The sequence below is a fragment of the Mya arenaria genome, chromosome 6, assembly GCF_026914265.1.
Source record: "Mya arenaria isolate MELC-2E11 chromosome 6, ASM2691426v1".
NCBI classification, from domain to species: domain Eukaryota; kingdom Metazoa; phylum Mollusca; class Bivalvia; order Myida; family Myidae; genus Mya; species Mya arenaria.
Genome location: NC_069127.1, coordinates 7,834,602 through 7,852,774, shown reverse-complemented (window position 1 = coordinate 7,852,774; position 18,173 = coordinate 7,834,602). Strand labels below are relative to the sequence as shown.

At 37.0% G+C, this 18,173-nt stretch overlaps 2 protein-coding genes across 2 annotated transcripts; both read right to left on the bottom strand.

The window, feature by feature from the left end:
• Positions 1-440: 440 nt before the first annotated feature.
• On the bottom strand, positions 441-10,096 carry LOC128238577 (leukocyte elastase inhibitor-like). The gene is made up of 2 exons (XM_052954638.1): positions 9,985-10,096; positions 441-3,072 (listed from the first exon to the last, which is right to left on the bottom strand). The coding sequence occupies exon 2, from the start codon at positions 3,055-3,057 to the stop codon at positions 1,885-1,887; it is 1,173 nt and encodes a 390-aa protein (XP_052810598.1). The 5' UTR covers positions 3,058-3,072; positions 9,985-10,096; the 3' UTR covers positions 441-1,884.
• A 2,778-nt stretch (positions 10,097-12,874) lies between these two features.
• Positions 12,875-16,318, bottom strand: LOC128238576 (leukocyte elastase inhibitor-like). The gene is made up of 2 exons (XM_052954637.1): positions 16,212-16,318; positions 12,875-14,200 (listed from the first exon to the last, which is right to left on the bottom strand). The coding sequence occupies exon 2, from the start codon at positions 14,183-14,185 to the stop codon at positions 13,013-13,015; it is 1,173 nt and encodes a 390-aa protein (XP_052810597.1). The 5' UTR covers positions 14,186-14,200; positions 16,212-16,318; the 3' UTR covers positions 12,875-13,012.
• Positions 16,319-18,173: the final 1,855 nt, after the last annotated feature.

Below are 18,173 nucleotides of genomic sequence, written 5' to 3'. Positions count from 1 at the left end.
TTTCAAACTGATTGGGGGAATCTATCATAAATGCTTGAAACTGGGAATAGAGGGTATTAATTTAAACAAGGATTAAGAAATGACAATAGGATATAAAACAAGGGTGAGCGCTATAGTTTATAATACGAAAAAAAATCCGCACTACGGCAAATATGTGTAGGGTCGAGAGGAAAGAGTGTTGACTGACCTTGATGCTGAACAATACATTAAACTAGTGTTTTTTTCGAGAACCGGGATTCTGTACCTAACCAACCTATTTCAGGGTCATAAAAGGTCAAATTGTCTGGCATTTTCTCGCATACTGGTAATGTGTACAACAATAAACTATGTTTTTATTTACATTGTCTATAAACATAACTCATATATTACTCAATTAATTAATAGAATAAGACTAAGCTTGCTGCTGAACGTTATATTAGATTAAGGTAGAAGGGACATAACTCTCTGGAACCACTACGGCTCTTATTTGATTGCTGAACATGTCCTTGACATTATGAGCGCCAAGTTTTGCCACGCTTGTATATATGGTTTGCACAAGAAGTAAACCAACTTTATTTGAATATAAAGTTGCATCACTCTTATGTTTTTGTCCGATATATCTCGAGACCAAAATATTATGTATGCATACACCGTCAATAAGTTTAATCATTCTTCGAATTCTTAATGAAGATGCTGCAGCCGTTAATAATTTTGCCACTTCCCCAACAGTATTAATGTACTTGCAGCCTTCATTGCCATGCCTACTTGCTTTTAATTGAACTGTAACATGGTACAAATTACAGGTAGTAAATTACACAGCATTTACATGCTCGATCATTGTCAGTATAAAACGTGACGACACTCATCGTTTATTTAATTAACCCAATTGCAACTGACAACTAAAGCCAGAGTTATGGGCCTTCAATAATCAGCGTTTCAAGTTTATGGGTTCTGCTTAAAAGTCAGCTTGCTAGTTTAACTCCCGGTGAGGCAATTAACGTCCAGTAAATATATTTTATTTGTTTTAATTGAGCTGGTATAGGAAAGTTCAAGGGGGAGGACGTAATTTCGTTTCATGCAGAAAAATGTTTCATGCCAAACAAAATGGCGGATTTAGAATGAAAAGTACTGGTTCTGGTACCAACTTTTGCCTGGTTAGTAGACCTTTTCTTTTAATTTTGAAAAATGTATGCGTCAAGTATGTGGTGAAAAACATATTCTTCGTTCGACATCTTAGTTTGGTATCATAACTTTAAAGATAAAAAAAGTTATTGAACAGATTGCTTAGGAGGCAATGTTTACAAATAAACGTGATGATTATATCATCATTTCTTCGTATTTTCTCGGCAAATATGGCATATCTGTGTATGTTGTAACTGTGATTGCATGTATATATTCCTATTTTCCAAACTTCATGGTTATTACTCGACTGTACATGTTTCCACGCCGATTTTTTGTACCTTAACCCCCATTATGTTTATTGCAAGCACATTACCCACATTTTGGAGGAAATGTAAACAAAGTTCTGCACAATTGTTTGGTATTGAGAGGATACGTTTTTAGACCTGAGAATCGCTAATGATCACGAGTCTTTCAGTTTGGTATGTGATGTGTATCATAATTTGAAGTCAACGACATTTTCACTTCAGGAACGGACTTGAACTTCACCATGGTCCGACCCCTTGTACTGTTATATTATAATTTGAAGTATAATGATACAATTCCACATATAGTCACAAACATGTAGTGAATATACAAAACAATACAAGCTGTTGAATATATGATTATTTTAAGTTTACAAGCATGAAATAATTATGAAAAAAAATCTCAAGAATTTCATGCACGTGAGCATTCAGAGTACTCTAAGAGAAATGTCTCAAATATTTGCTAGATCTTGAAATATGATTACAGTTCCTCATGAGTCTGAATGGGCGCTGAAGGTGGATGCATATACCTTCCGATGAAGAGAGGGGCGTTGAGCTTGTAGTTCCAAATCAGAAAGAGGAACGGGTGGTCCGCCTTGAATTCGCTGGGTGGAGGGGGAAGAGAAAAGGTCATCATCACTGCAGCTGTAGCTGCAGCCGCTTCAGTACCCTCTTCATTCACGTCAACAAATGCTTTGTGAAACACCTGAGAGACGTACAACTTCTTGCCCATGCCTGATAGATCGGCTTTCGCCTCGCTGAAGACATCCACCATACCCAATGCGGACAACGTGTTGGAAAGAGCGAACGAAGATTCGAGTTTAAACTTAGGAAGCGATACTACAACCGTTGGAGTAATAACATCATTGATGATTTTATTTAAGGTCGGCGAGTCCAGACTTTGTTCCAGCTTCAGTAGCCCATCAGTATCTTTCGGCAAGACAACAATCATGGCAAGTTCTTCACCTATATATGGTAGATGCAGCACCTTACAGGCGTGTTCTGAACTTTCGCCATATCGAACATTTTCCATTTCGGCATTCATCATGTCAATAGTAGCAGTTTTGCCGCCAATAAGGTGAAAATTATCTTTCTTGGTATTTTCCGGTTTGAACTGCGTTGCCCAGTTACCCTTAAAATAGATTGCGTTTACAATTACCAGTCTAGTCAACGCATTGATAGAACCATTGGGTAGCAGATCTTTGATTTTATGGTTTGTAAATTCCTCAACCCATTTGTTGATTGACATTCTAGACGGCTCAGGACTGGTGGAAAATTCCAAAGCTTCGATTTCAGTTCCAAAGTGCTTTGAAACAACTGATATGTACTCCTGCAAAATGTCCTTCCCTTTGTCCGGGTAAAGCTTGTTAGCAGACTGAAGAGTAACATCCCTACTACCTTGATTCAGTGCTTTTGAAAATAATTCAAATTCCTCGAGCAATTCTTTTTCATTCCTAAATTTTAGTTTTAATGCTGCGACCATCTGGTCTTTTGTAACATTTCTTGCTCCTACTTGAACCATTGCCATGACAACCAAAATGCTTGTTGGGGCTATAAACAGATTGTCATTTTTAGATGATTCTGTGACCGCTTTGTATATATCCAAGGTAAACTCATTCGCACTCGCTGAAACCTTGGGGTTTTCTGAGGCCATCTTTCTGTCAAAATTCTGCAAATATAAACAGGTTGTTATTGGCACTTATTTCTCTGATTAAGTATAACACATGTGTTGTGTTTTTATTCGTAGAAGCATAAGTATTGGAATTTTGATGAGTAGTGATGATATCTATTGCTTATATATTTATTTTACAAGATCAAAAAAATACTCCCACAATTCAGATGCAAAGATCAGTTTCAATCCTTAAAAATATATGTAATATTTGTCATGAAAACATTCCAAAAGATGTTCAGAAAAACCTAGCACTGATCATGAAACCTTCAACATATTTGTGCAAAGATGAGAACATGTTCCTTCTCCTATATGAAGCTAAGTTCTACTCAACCTTGAATACACTCAATGTTCGAATTGGATCAGAAGGTAATATAGAGAATTAAGTAGCTAGGATAATAAGATGTTTAACTAATCTTAGTTACCAGGCATGAAAGTAGCTAGGCATGAAGGTTGCTAGGCATGAATGTAGCTAGGCATGAACGTAGCTAGGCATAAATGTAGCTAGTCATGAACGTAGCTAGGCATGAACGTAGCTAGGCAGTAGCTAGGCATGAACGTAGCTAGGCATTAACGTAGCTAGGCATGAACGCTGAACAACAATGGCAAACGTTTGGTTGGCGGTTGGTGGAATTACTTTATGGAAAACACTGAAGTTTTAAGAAGCAAGACATATCAGGTTTTTATCTTCATAAATACGTTTAACCCAATCGGCTTAAGCAACTTCTGTGTAATAATCACAATCTCTATTGCCGGTGTAACATTCAATTTTGACCCCGTTGAAAATTGACCCTGCCCGTTATTTAATGACCCCAGCCACGCAATAAAAAATGACCCCGTTGAAAACTGATCAGCTGCATGCAGGTCATATTTCAACGTTGATATCCCAATAAGCTTATGCAATATGCCTTTTACCATACAGTTGTAGGATAAACATTTTTGCATCATTTTCATATTTTTAAGTGATTAAAGGGGCTCGTTCACAGATTGCCAAATTGCACTTTTTAAGATTTTTGGTTTTATATTCCAACGCATTAGATATGTTAAAAATTGAAGACTGACAACTGGAATCTTTGAAATCGCTTGATTTCTACAGAGTTAATAACGCTCTGCAGAGCTCTCTTTATATCGAAGGTAGTGTACCGACTCCGTTACCGAGTGGTCTTACACGCTGAATATACTTTTGGCCAAATAAAAAAATAGGTGCGTTTCAGGTAACGCTGCCAAAAAAAAAAAAAAAGGTAGGTAGGTCGAAATATTTTTTTATTTTTTTTTATATATATTTTTTTTTTAGACATTGATTTCAGTAACTGTTGACTCAGAAAGTAACAAAAATAAAAGTCATCAATTTTCAGGTTTATCAGAAGATTTTAAACATGTTCCATGCTTCAAAGGAAACATTCTTTATTTATCTGGTTAAATATTTTGACAATGATGGTTGGATTTCAACTAAGTTATGGTACACCACTCTGCGATTATTTAAGACTTTCCAGGAACGGTTTAACTTTTCTTTATGCACCCTTTTGCTTTCAATCACCCTCTGTAGAATGTTAACCTCCCTGTAACATAATTACATGAAGAGTGGGACAGCAAATTTACCATATAAGCCATTAGCCAAGGAAACCTCAATGCTGTCAAGAGGACCTGGGGGTTCAGGTTTGAAGAACAAGTGACATGCAGGTTTTATTGCCAAAATTGCAAACTTTTAAAAGTGTGACATATCAATCCGAAAGTCAGTATTGTATCTGACAAGAAAATATAGTTCAAGAATTGAAATATACCTGCCACACAAGCACAAACTACCCGTAATTCTCCTTAGAGTTCGGACAATCTAAAATTCGGACATCCATTATATTTTCAAAAATAATTTATTTTAGGTACCTAATTTTCGAACACCCAAAGGACATCGATTGTAACTTTTACAGTTACTAAGTCTCACAGACAAAAATTATTGATCTTTATCGTTACAATGCCTGGCTAGATTACCTAACCGTATACATCACTGTGATAAGTTAGTTAGTTACTACCCATCCTAAACGATTTGTTGCCTGTTGAAAAGGATGTGTGATATATTTAATGGAGGAAAAAACAAACAACAAGGGCAATCAAGATAAGAAAACACAGACATGACATGTTTGTAAAACGATCCGCCAATAAACTTTGAAACTTGTACCACACTTTTAATATAGACTTTATGAAGCAATAATCGTACAGTAATACTCATTGTAACATCGCTAGAACAATAAAAATCAACACATTCAATGCTACAGGTAACTATTTAATGTGATAAATTAAAGTTAGAAATGCAATACTTAGGTTACAACCACTCAGAAACATAAATCCTGCATAGCAATATCCATGCTCTCCATGAGATCCGCGTGGGTATAACTGAGAGTTATGTGACGTCACACAATGTGACTGTTTGATCTGAAGCCGATAAAAGGTGTTTATTCATTTCAATGCATGTATAAAATGGGATTTTAATTAACTTGATGAAGGAGTTACACTTATAGGCGTAATAACCATGAATGACATTGTGTTTCTATTCAATATACATGATAATATTTATTTATTTTGCCTCCATATTTTTGCACATGTACACGTTTGCTTTCGTTTTTTCATTTAATCTTTATCGAATGAAATTATTACCTCTTTGAACAATCTCCATATTTATAACTCATAGATGCTACATATGTATAAACTTGATTATCTATACCAGATTAACTGCACTGTAACATACAAATTTAAAAATGTATATCTATAAATATATGCTTTACATAACGTTAATATTTAGGTGACTTATAGGTCCGATGGGCCGGGTGTAAAATGTACTATATGTTTGTATTGAAAATGTAATTATGTTATATACACATGTCACTATAATAAACAATTTACTTACTTACTTACTTATACGCGTAATAACCGTTGATAACTACGGATAAATTTATAATTGGTAAAATGCAGACATAAAGAACAATGGCAGGTTTACCATACATGTAGATAAAATGTAATTATTTTAAGGTGTCTGAACTCTAAGGTGAAGTATGGTAAATACGTTCAGAATTCCAACTCTAATATTGTCAACTTTACGTACATACATTTCGTAACAAATGCTTTTCGTACCCAAATCACATTTTTTTCAGGAAACAAATAGGTTAGGGTCGGCGGGAAAAAAAGGGTCGGTCGGGTAACCTGAAACAGACCTATTTTTTTATTTGGCCTTATAGTCGTAAGGTCGGTAGGTCGTTGGTTCGAAACATCGCTCTGCCATTTTTTGTTTTGCTTTATTTTTTTTCATAATATATGTCAAACAGCATCAGGATACTAACATTGACCATCAAGGCATAGTAAAATTCGGGACGAAATCGTTTACGAGTACTTTACAATAACTTGACGTCTTTCTCACAATTGTAAATACCGTTGGTGTAATTGCAAAATGTGTCTTTCGTACACTATGCTTTATATTTGTGTGTCTGTATTCAAATGATGGTGCAAATAAAACAGAAAATATAATTTCGTCCGTAACTGAGGATTAAATCGCAACTTCTCATAACAGCTCGTAAACACATCGTTACGTACAGAACTCGTAAAGGCTAAATTGACCATAATGACTCGTAATTCAATAGCAACAACTCGTAAATACAACGTACCTCGTATAACGGTCGTATCACTGGTAACAAATCTTTAATTTTAGTCATAAATTTATCATAATAACTCAATATATTGGATCGCAATTGGGTTGTAAACAACTCCTTAATATCTCATTAAAGTGGTCAAATCGTATAAATTTCCTGATGAAATAAATCATGGAGGACATCTTGGTTCTTCAAAATAATTTATTTGCAACCCTTCAGTTTTCGTACGAGTTTTGTATTAAGTATAATTATAATGAACTATGGTTGGGGTTTAGTCATTGTCAGGGTTATATCTCAATAGCCAACCTATGGACTGGATAGAAACGTCTCATTGGCCATCGCAGTGATCAGCCTTTTCAAAATAATAAAGTTACTCTTGCTCGAATTTGGCCCTTATCGACTTCAGAAATTCTGATTCGGAAACCATTTGATAAAATAAGTTGAAACATCATTTACAATCTTCCTAGACAACTCTTACTTAGTTTCCTCTAATGATCATGAGTATATTGAAAAATGAATAGTGTGTGCAGTTTGATAAAATATTTGTTTCGACAAAAGAAACAGGTTTTGACTCATTTTCGAGACTTTCTGTTTTAAGCCAATTTTGTGTTAAATCGAATCTTCTCCTTTTCATAGCATGACCATGGATGATAACAAGCTTATTTTTTAACTCGACCATGTGACTTAGCCTTTCAGCATGCACATCAAATGTGGAAACAAGCTTTCCCTTCGATTTGAACAGATGACCTATATTGTTTAATGCTACCAAGTTTCGCACAACGCCTATGACGACACATTCATTTTGAAAGTTTGTATCCAATATAATATTTAATAGATTATAAAAAAATATATATGGCTGCGAAACCAGATTAGCAAATTCGCTCTTCAATGCGTCGTGACTAAAGAGCCCGTAATGGGAGCTGACCAATTATTACGCCAATACAAGTTGTGCATTTCTGTTTACAAAATGTGGTATCTTTGAAACTCACGCCAGTTATATATACAAACAATACGGACGGACGACAGATTGACGGACCAAACTCATGGAAAGTGACAAAACACGATCAAATCCACGATTTTTATGGAAAACAACAATAAAAAAACTGAGCTCTAGATGTTATAGTTTTGAAGGACACAGATTTGATAATTAAGGTGGGATGCACTGACGCATGGTCTGGAGGGCAAATTTATATGCCCCTCTTAAGGGAGGAACATTGTATTACTCCTCTCTTATGCATGGAAACGTACAGGAACGTCACCATGTGCCGTAAAGGATGGGGTGGCGAGGGGTCGGGCCCCCTTAAATTTGACAAGCTCTTCTTTAAATATGTTCATGCCCCCCACTCTCAAATTTAAATCGGACTCCTTTCGATATGGAAGGTTCCCTTATTGGACGCATAAGAGACCATACACCCGCGGTAAAACACTATATATTGTTCTCTCGTTCATAAATAATTGAGAAAGGAACACTTTTGGTAATCAATATTTCAGGATGAGTTTGACCCCCCCCCCCCCCTCGGCATTGTAGTCTGGATCCGCGCATGCTTAACGTTGTATAATAATGTTGTTGTCATAGTATTTATTGAATAGCTTGAAATTTAAGAACGCCTCTATGCGTACATATACTTTTTTTCGACCTGTTAAAAATGACCCCGTTTGTGATCACAATTTAACGGCTGATCACTTTTCAACGATTTTTGTATTAAATTTAATGTTAAATTGTCGGCAGTGTCATTTCTCAACGTTGAAAAATGACCCCGAGTCAATTCTCAACGTTAAAAACTGATCCATGGGGTCACTTTTCAACGGGGTCAAAATTTAATGTTACACTGGCTGCTGTCTTATCAGATCTCAGATCTGAGTGCCTTTCTGTGTAATGCAGTACTGTGCTGTCCTGGAGTACAGTACTCGAAGTTTTATTAGAGAAATTAAATTAACTATCCATGTCGCCATACCTCGTTTATTTTATTCACTTTCCCCAACAATAATAATATAAATATCAAAATGCTTTATTAAAAGAATAAACGCAATGTTATATGTAACTGGCCAATAAAATAATATATATTATAAAAAAAATCCCCGGTAATTCGGGGTATCAATTAAACCCTTCTTATAGCCCCAAACCTTCTTCTCCGCCTTAAACAACCTCTTCCAAACCCCTCAACCATGGCATTTCCTCCTCATAGAGTGAAAAGTGTAAGAATCAGCCTTCACCAAAACACCCTCACGCACAATTATGTATATGATGGGGAATATAATAGTGTTTTGCGGTAGTTAACTGAAGCATTTGATGCATTTTTATCGCCTCTCCCCTCTAAAGCTTTCCGCCCACTTGCCACCTACCCCAACCCACACAGCATTTACCCCCTCCAATACAATATAGTATGAATTCTAGCCTCACCCACCCACATCGCCCAATAATGTATATGATATGAAAGATTTAAGTGTTTTCCCGGTAATTAGCTGTAGCTTTTCAGCTTACTTACATATACTTATTAGCATAGGTTATCTGGGACAATTACCTCTCCCAAAGGTATCTGCAAAAGCCGTATATTCGTCTAAGAAAGTGGCTTTTTACCTTCAACTACAGCAAGCATGCTCCGGGCCTCTTGCCTCGGATTCGTCTCCCTTCTTCCCAGGTCCTAGTACCCGGTTATCACCCTTGGACTAATAGGTCGCTGTCTTCCACAACCATCCCCACCCCTCGCATAACGCATATCCTCCTCACACAGAGTAAAGTATGAGCCCCAGCCTCCCCCATCTCATCGCGCACAATAATTTTAACAACAGGGAAAAGCAAAATGTTCTCTAGTGACTTAGATCAAATCATCAAAGACCTTTTCCTTGCCCAAATCCTTCACCTCAAACTTTCTATTCCCATTCCCCACCCCCTCTCACACAGCATACTCATCTCACACACAGTATAGTATGAGCCCTAGCCTCCCACACCCATACGCTTGGAAATTAAAGATTCTGAAAGTAGTATTTGCGATTTGAGCCTCTCCCCACTCCACCATCTTCACCACAACTCTCAAACCACCCAGGACGACGATATACACCTCTACAACACAATTAAGAATTAACCCCGCCGCACAAACCCCCTCGAATATACTTATGAAAATTTAAGTGTTTTCCGGTTTTTCGGTTTTCCGGCAATTCCACCGGGTCGTGGACGTTTTAACTCGGGACACTTTGATCGGGAAAGTCGGAGTTTTCGGCATTTAAACATAATGGCTAGCATAAGCACTTGATGAAAAAGATTCGTTTTGCTACTTACCAGTTCAATTATGAAGTAACGAACTGTTTTGTCACTTTAGTATTAAGTTAATACAGTTTACCACCTGTCATTGTAGGTGATGTTGATGCGTTTGTTTACTTCCGCATTATCGCAAGACACGATACCGAAAAAGTGGAACGGTTACATTATACTAGGAATGCCCTATCATTTCGACCACGTGATAAAATATCGGACATTCGACTCCTTACTATTTACACTACTGCTAATATTGATAACCAGTTACCGCTAGAAACCCATAGTGCATTTATAGATAAGTGGTAACACGAATCTTACCTAGTTAACCAGTTATTATGTTGCTTATTAAGTGGAAGTCGCAAACTATAACCAGTGTGTTGTATAGCTGAAAGGGTAATATAGGTGGCAGTTTAGGGCACTTTAAAGCCTGTTTTAGTCTTAGGATAGTTAGCTTTACAAAAAAGTATCGCGAATATTAACTGGATAGCTATAGATAATTATCGCGAAAATTAATTGGCTAACACAAAACAATTCGCGAACGCTAGCAGGTAATATATATATTTTTTTATTTTACGGCAGTAATGTGCCACCATACGCAACAACTGTCGAAACTATATGTAACTTCTGACAGTATACATGAAAAGAAATACGATTAGGGTCCTAGTTCTTGCACAGTAAACATAGTGACAATGTTTATGTACTTATGAAAAAGTATTGACTTGGAGATTGTCCAAATCTATAGGAAGTTTGTGGCACATATTACATTAAAACATGTCTGCAGTTTTAACATTGGAAAACACAGTATTTTACCGCAATAAGGTTTACATAATATTTTTTTAAACACATCATGATATATATGTTATTCATTTTCCTAATAACATGTTATTGTATACATTTTGGCAAAAGTACACCATGTTAGTAAAATACATCAAGATAAAAAATATCTCCAGTTTCTGATAACACCTCAATCAATCTGAAAATAGAACCCACATTAAACAACCCAATCCTTATCCATCCATCTTGGTCTCTGACGCACCCTCGCCGCTGCGGAATAACATATTTATCTTTAGATTGGCAGACACCACTTTGGTACTCTCTGCAGACCTGACCGCACGTCTATGATCAACGAATTCTAAAATTTCGTCTTCTTTAAAAAATCTAGACTGATCGAGTGGGCCATAGATGTTGTCTTTTATTATACAACCGTTGTTTGATAAGCTTAACTTTAACCACTGGATATATTCATTACCAGATCGGATAATTTCCTCTTTATGAATTAAACTATTGTAAACAAAGAACCCGAGACCCCCGGATTTCCGGAGATACATTTCTGATCTTTGTTTAGAAGTGATAATTATCCAAACTTATATCAAAATTGTCAATTTTAGTCTTATGGACACAGAAAATATGAAAATGCTTAATGATATCAACAATTCTGGGTCATTTAGCCTTGACTTTAGGCCACCCACGTTAAGTGAACCAATTTTTAAATCGAAAGCATACTAAGACAAGTTATTATTTCTGCTTTCAGGATGCTGTATACTATGAGACTTACTTCTCATCGATTTGTTATGGGAATTAATCAAAGTTTGGAATTCTTCAGAAGAGATATGGACACAATGAGGAATACCGTTAGGTTGAGCCAATTTGAGATGGGGGGGGGGGATTCGGGTTCGAACCGGACGTGATAGTTGGTGCTCCACTTTCGAGACCTGTCTCCGTGGGGTTGGATGAGTGCGACGTGGTCACCTTGCTTCACTGTGTCTTCATGGCTAGATAGACATTAAGAAGAAAGCCGAGGGCTGTAAGGAAAGAAACCGTGCTGTATTGAGGCATCGCACGTGCAGTAGCACCTCTTTACGGGTCAAGATGGATATCGCATTCCGATTCGTCACCTGAATTGCTGTCCGGCACTTATCGTAAAGACTCCGTCGGCGGTTTAGGGGTTGGCTGGGACGCATACGATGTCGCCAACCTGACTTGTCGCTGCACACACTCGTTCTTGAGGGCGTTCTCTGACACAGCTACATTGTTGGCATTCCTCCAGCCACGAAGAATATCGTACCAGCCAGAAAATAAGTCACGTACGACATCTCCATTGACTTTAAGAGCGGCACAAAAAAGCAATTTGACATTTCTAGCAACACATATTTTCTGTGCGTCCTTAAAATCCGGCCAAAAATGCAGCCTGGCATTTCAATGCATTTCGCAAAAATTGGCTCGTTCCAAGAAGTTATAAAAGATGTCAATGCGTTCAATATGTGGGACTGTCAACATATTAATATATGTTAGTTGTTCCATTCTTCATTCAATCAAACTCACTATTCATTTGTTTTTGTATAACATATTCTAAGATTTAAGATTGAAACATACTTATTAAGTAACGTTAACACACTGTTTCTTGTTACATGATAAGTTTAATTTGCATTATATATCATGTGAATAATTATTTTTAATCAATTAATTGCATATTAAGTATGTAAGTGATAGAGAAAATTAATAAACATATATGCATGCATACATAACAGTATCAAAAGCCATGGTTGATTGTTTATGGAGATTGATACCGGGCCTATCGATACCGGGATTTCATAAGATAATATTATATCAGCCGGTACCGTCTGTGACGAGAAACCCGATTTCAACATAATCTGGTATCATAAACAGTGATACCGGCTTTTCCAAATATCGATACCGGGTACCGGCTTTTAGCACCACCCGTTTTTGGGTTCTGCATAAAAGTCAGCTTGCTAGTTTAACCTCGGTTGAGACAAATAACGTCCAGCAAATATATTGTATTTGTTTTCATTGATCTAGAATAAGGAAAATGTATACTGCTGTATTATAATTTGAAGTATAATGATACAATTCCACTAATATAGTCACAAAGATGAAGTGAATATACAAAACAATACAAGCTGTTGAATTTATAATTATTTTAAGTTTACAAGCATGAAAAAATATTAATAAAACCTCAAGTATTGCATGCACGTGAACATCCAAAGTTCTCTAAGAAAAATGTCTCAAATATTTGATAGATCTTGATATATGATTACAGCTCCTCATGAGTCTGACTGGGCGCTGAAGGTGGATGCATATACCTTCCGATGAAGAGAGGGGCGTTGAGCTTGTAGTTCCAAATCAGAAAGAGGAACGGGTGGTTCGCCTTGAATTCCCTGGGTCGTGCGGGAAGAGAACGGGTCCTTATCACTGCAGCTGTAGCTGCAGCCGCTTCAGTACCCTCTTCGTTCACGTCAACAAATGCTTTGTGAAACACCTGAGAGACATACAGCTCCTTTCCCATGCCTGATAGATCGGCTTTCGCCTCGCTGAAGACATCCACCATACCCAATGCGGACAACGTGTTGGAAAGAGCGAACGAAGATTCAAGTTTAAACTTAGGAAGCGATACTACAACTGTTGGAGAAAACACATCATTGATGATTGTATTTAAGGTCGGCGAGTCCAGACTTTGTTCCAGCTTCAGTAGCCCATCAGTATCTTTCGGCAAGACAACAATCATGGCAAGTTCTTCACCCATATATGGTAGATGGAGCACCTTACAGGCGTGTTCTGAACTTTCGCCATATCGAACCTTTTTCATTTCGGCATTCATCATGTCAACAGAAGTCGTTTTGCCGTCAATAAGGAGGAAATTATCTTTCTTGGTACTTTCCGGTTTGAACTGGGTTGCCCAGTTACCCTTAAAATAGATTGCATTTACAATGACCAGTCTGGTCAACGTATTGATAGAACCATTGGGTAGCAGATCTTTGATTTTATGGTTTGTAAATTCTTCAACCCATTTGTTAATTGACATTCTAGACGGCTCAGGGCTGGAAGAAAATTCCAAAGCTTCGATTTCAGTTCCAAAGTGCTTTGAAACAACTGATATGTACTCCTGCAAAATGTCCTTCCCTTTGTCCGGGTAAAGCTTGTTGGCAGACTGAAGAGTAATATCCCCACTACCTTGATTCAGTGCTTTTGAAAATAATTCAAATTCCTCGAGCAATTCTTTTTCATTCTTAAATTTTAGTTTTAATGCTGCGATCATCTGGTCTTTTGTAACATTTCTTGCTCCTACTTGAACCATTGCCATGACAACCAAAATGCTTGTTGGAGCCATAAACAGATTGTCATTTTTAGATGATTCTGTGACCGCTTTGTATATATCCAAGGTAAACTCATTCGCACTCGCTGACACCATGGATTTTTCAGAGGCCATCGTTCTGTCAAATTTCTGCAAATATAAACAGGTTGTTATTGGCACTTATTTCTCTGATTAAGTATAACACATGTGTTTTGATTTATTCGTAGTAGCATAAGTATTTGAATTTTGAGTAGTGATGATAGCTATTGCTTATATATTTATTTTACAATATAAAAAAAATGCTCCGAGAATTCAGATGCAAAGATCAGTTCCAATCCTTAAAAATATATGTAATATTTGTAGGCTATTTTTATACATAAACACCCAAAATAAAAATGTACTTTTACTTTTTTCCATTAAAAGCATAATTGGTTTCACCAATTTCACATGAAAACTTTCCAAAAGATGTTTCCAGAAATACCTAGGACTGATAATGAAATCTTTAACATGTATGTGCAAAGATGAGAACATTTTTCTTCTCCTATATCAAGCTAAGTTTTACTCAACCTTGAATGCACTCAATGTTCAAACCGAATCAGAAAGTAATATAGAGAATTAAGTAGCTAGGATAATAAGATGTTTTACTTTTATAGTTACCAGGCATGAATGCCGAACAACAATGACAAAACGTTTGGCCTGATGGCGGTTGGTGGAATTACCGGAAACACTTTAGTTTTAAGAACGAGATATATCAGGTTTTTATCTTCATAAAGAGATACCCTTTATTATACGAATACCAGCTGATTGACAATTTTACCGTTAAGGTGCATATACATCGGTGTTTAGTACACAACTTCTGTGTATTGATCATACTCTGTATTACCGGCTCTGTCTTGTTACGGTAGATCTCAGATCTGAGTGTCTTACTGTGTAATGCAGTACTGTGCTTTCCAGTACACTATTCAAAGTTTCATTGGAGAAATAAAATGAACAAAGCATGTTATCATACTTCAATTATTTTTGTCACCTTTTCCAACAATAATAAAATAAATATCAAAGTGCTCTAGGAAAAAATAAACGCAATGTCATATGTTACTGGCCAATTAAATGATATAAATTGTAAAATTCAATTTTTTTTCCGGTAAATCGCTGTATCATTTAAACCCTTCTTATAGCCCCAACCCTCCATTTTCGGCATCAACAACGCTTCCCAACCCCTAGACCACGGCATTCTCTCCTCATAAAGAGAATAGTGTGAGCTTCAGCCTTAACCACCACTCTCACGCACCCTGATGTATATAATGGGGATCTTAATAGTGTTTTGCGGTAGTTAACTGAAGCGATTGATGCACTTTTATCGCCTCCCCTCCCTCAAGCTCCTCCACCATATTACCACGTACCTTAACCCACACATGATATACCCCCTCCAACACAATATAATATGAACCCTGACCTCAATCACCCCCCTCGTGCAATAATGTATTTCATATGGAAGATTTAAGTATTTCCCCGGTAATTAGTTGTAGTTTTTTAACCCTTTTAATATCCCCGTCTTCCCACAACCGTCCCCACCCCTCGCATACAGCATATCCTACATACACAGAGTATAGTATGAGCCCCCCACTCCCACCCCCTTGCACACAACAATTTTAACAATAGGGAAAAGCAAAGAGTTCTCTGGTAACTTAGCTGTAGCATCAAATACCTTTTTCTTGCCCAAATCCTTCACCTCAAACTTTCCAGCCCCCTTCTCCACCCCCACTGACACAGCATACATGTACTCACCTACCACAGAGTATAGTATGAGCCCTAGCCTCTCTAACTCATACACTTGGATAACAAAGAATCTGAAGGTAGTTTTCGAGATTTTTTTAAAGCCCATCTTCACCACAAATCTCAAACCAACCAGGATCACGATATACACCCTTCCAACACGGCAAATTATCAACCTCAGCCTCACCGTCCCCCTCGCATACGCCATTGTTATACTTTTGAAAATTGAAGTCCCAGTTTTTTGGTTTTCTGGTTATTCAACCGACCCTCTAATGGGTCGTGGAAGTTTTAACTCTTAACACTCTGATCGGGAAAGTCGGACTTTTCGGCATTTAAACATAATGGTTAACACATGCACTTGGTGAAAAAGATTTGTTCTGCAACTTACCACTGTTCATGTATACAGTAACGAACTGTTTTGTCAACTTTAGTGTAAAGTTAATACAGTTTAATGTTTACAACCTGTCAACCCGTTTGTTTACTTCCGCATTATCACAAGACACGATACCGAAACCATAGAACGGTTACATTATACTAGGAATATCCTAACATTTCGACCACGTGCTAAAACATCGCACATTTCCACTCCTTTCTAAATAATTAATATTAACACTACTGCTAATAGTAATAACAACCAGTTACTGCTGGAAGCCAAGAGTTCATTAATAGATAAGTGGTAACACGAACCTTATCTAGTTAACCAGTAAATTATGTTACTTATAAAGTGGAATTCTCAAACGATAACTATAGTTTATCTGTTAGTGCTGTATAGCTAAAATGGGTAATAGGTGACAGTTTGGGGTTATATGGTTACCATGCCATCCCTCTCAACATCAGAAAACCTCAAAGGAATAGCCAAACAAGGCAGCATTGTAACAAACATATCCTATGGATTGTTTTAACAGGATCCCTGCAAAATCCCGTCCCTACCCGGAACACTGGAATGTCCGTGTTAGGCTGATCAACTATAAAAAGGACATCACGATCCCAACGATCAGCTAATTTACGCCTGCATTTGGTGCCAACCTTTCTAAATAAGCCAATTTCACCTAGACCTACCTTACACGATCTTACACGATGGTCGTATCGGCGCTTGTGTCTGCGGCCATGCCACTTATGGACACACAAGTATTTCATATTTTCTGTTCTCTCTAACAATCTTGTCGTATCTTCCAGTTTCTATTTTCGAATGAACGTGCGCCCAGTCTAAATCTTGACAAAGCCATTTGATGATACTCTTTATCAATGCTTTCAAATATAAACTCCTTTTTAAACTTAACGTAGTATTCCAATTTACTCTGTGAATTAACCATTATTGAACATACTGGACCTAATCCATCAAGTAGACCTTTAACCGCCTTTGTCTAGCTCTGTATTACGCGTTACATTGACGTTTAAAAAGGATTTGTCTCAAACAGTATTATTATAAACAGCACCCCACAACAGCAGCAGTAGAATCGGTCAACCAGTTACTAGTATAAATTATGTTATCGTCGTTTAATGACCATACAATATCCACTCGATCTTGACTTCCTCTTCAGGAAAATACTTTTTTAGGTTTTTTTAACATTGATTTTCTAATTCAACTTACGTGAATAAATGTTTTTACAATTGAGTTGAGACTATAATTTAAGCTTTATACCATGAGTTGCGTTGAGACATAAGCTTTGAAGATATGTAATAAATGGTGCTATGTCGTCAGCAAAAAGTAATATAAAGCAGGACAGCCTATCAATATCATTACTAGTGAGGTAGTTAAAATCTAAACTATCTGTATTAGTGTTGGTAAAAGGAATGAATAAACAAGAGTTGTGTCCATTATGTAGTGATAATATCATAGTAGCTTTGGAAATTTGCGAACATATGGTTATTAAATAGACATCTCGAGAGGAGAATGACAGAAAGTGGCTCATCAAATTGCAGTTTGTATACAAGCCTTGCAGAGCCAGTGCTGCTGATAAGTGACTACACAATGCATTAATTGTGTGTATATACTTTGATACCTGCAATGGGCGTTACGGATTTAAATACAGTGAAGACTTTTAAAGCCATGGAAGATTGAGTTTTGTGTTAACAAGTTGTTGAGCATTCTCTCTCTCTCTCTCTCTCTCTCTCTCTCTCTCTCTCTCTCTCTCTCTCTCTCTCTCTCGTGTGTACGCACGTGTGTTCTTTTGAGTGCCATATGACACATACTCAAACAAATATCCCTCTGTGTTCTGTTTTTATGCATCTTTCAGACAATAACTGATTTAATCTTTATTGGAAATTAATCCGAATTCTGTTTTGTTTATATCCAACAAACAGGGTCAGTCAGACGTCACGAATTGACATGTTATGGCGTTGTTGTAAA

What these genes read in the sequence shown, in the direction of transcription:
- LOC128238577 (XM_052954638.1), bottom strand. Translation starts at nt 3,057, where the DNA reads ATGGCCTCAGAAAACCCCAAGGTTTCAGCGAGTGCGAATGAGTTTACC.
- LOC128238576 (XM_052954637.1), bottom strand. Translation starts at nt 14,185, where the DNA reads ATGGCCTCTGAAAAATCCATGGTGTCAGCGAGTGCGAATGAGTTTACC.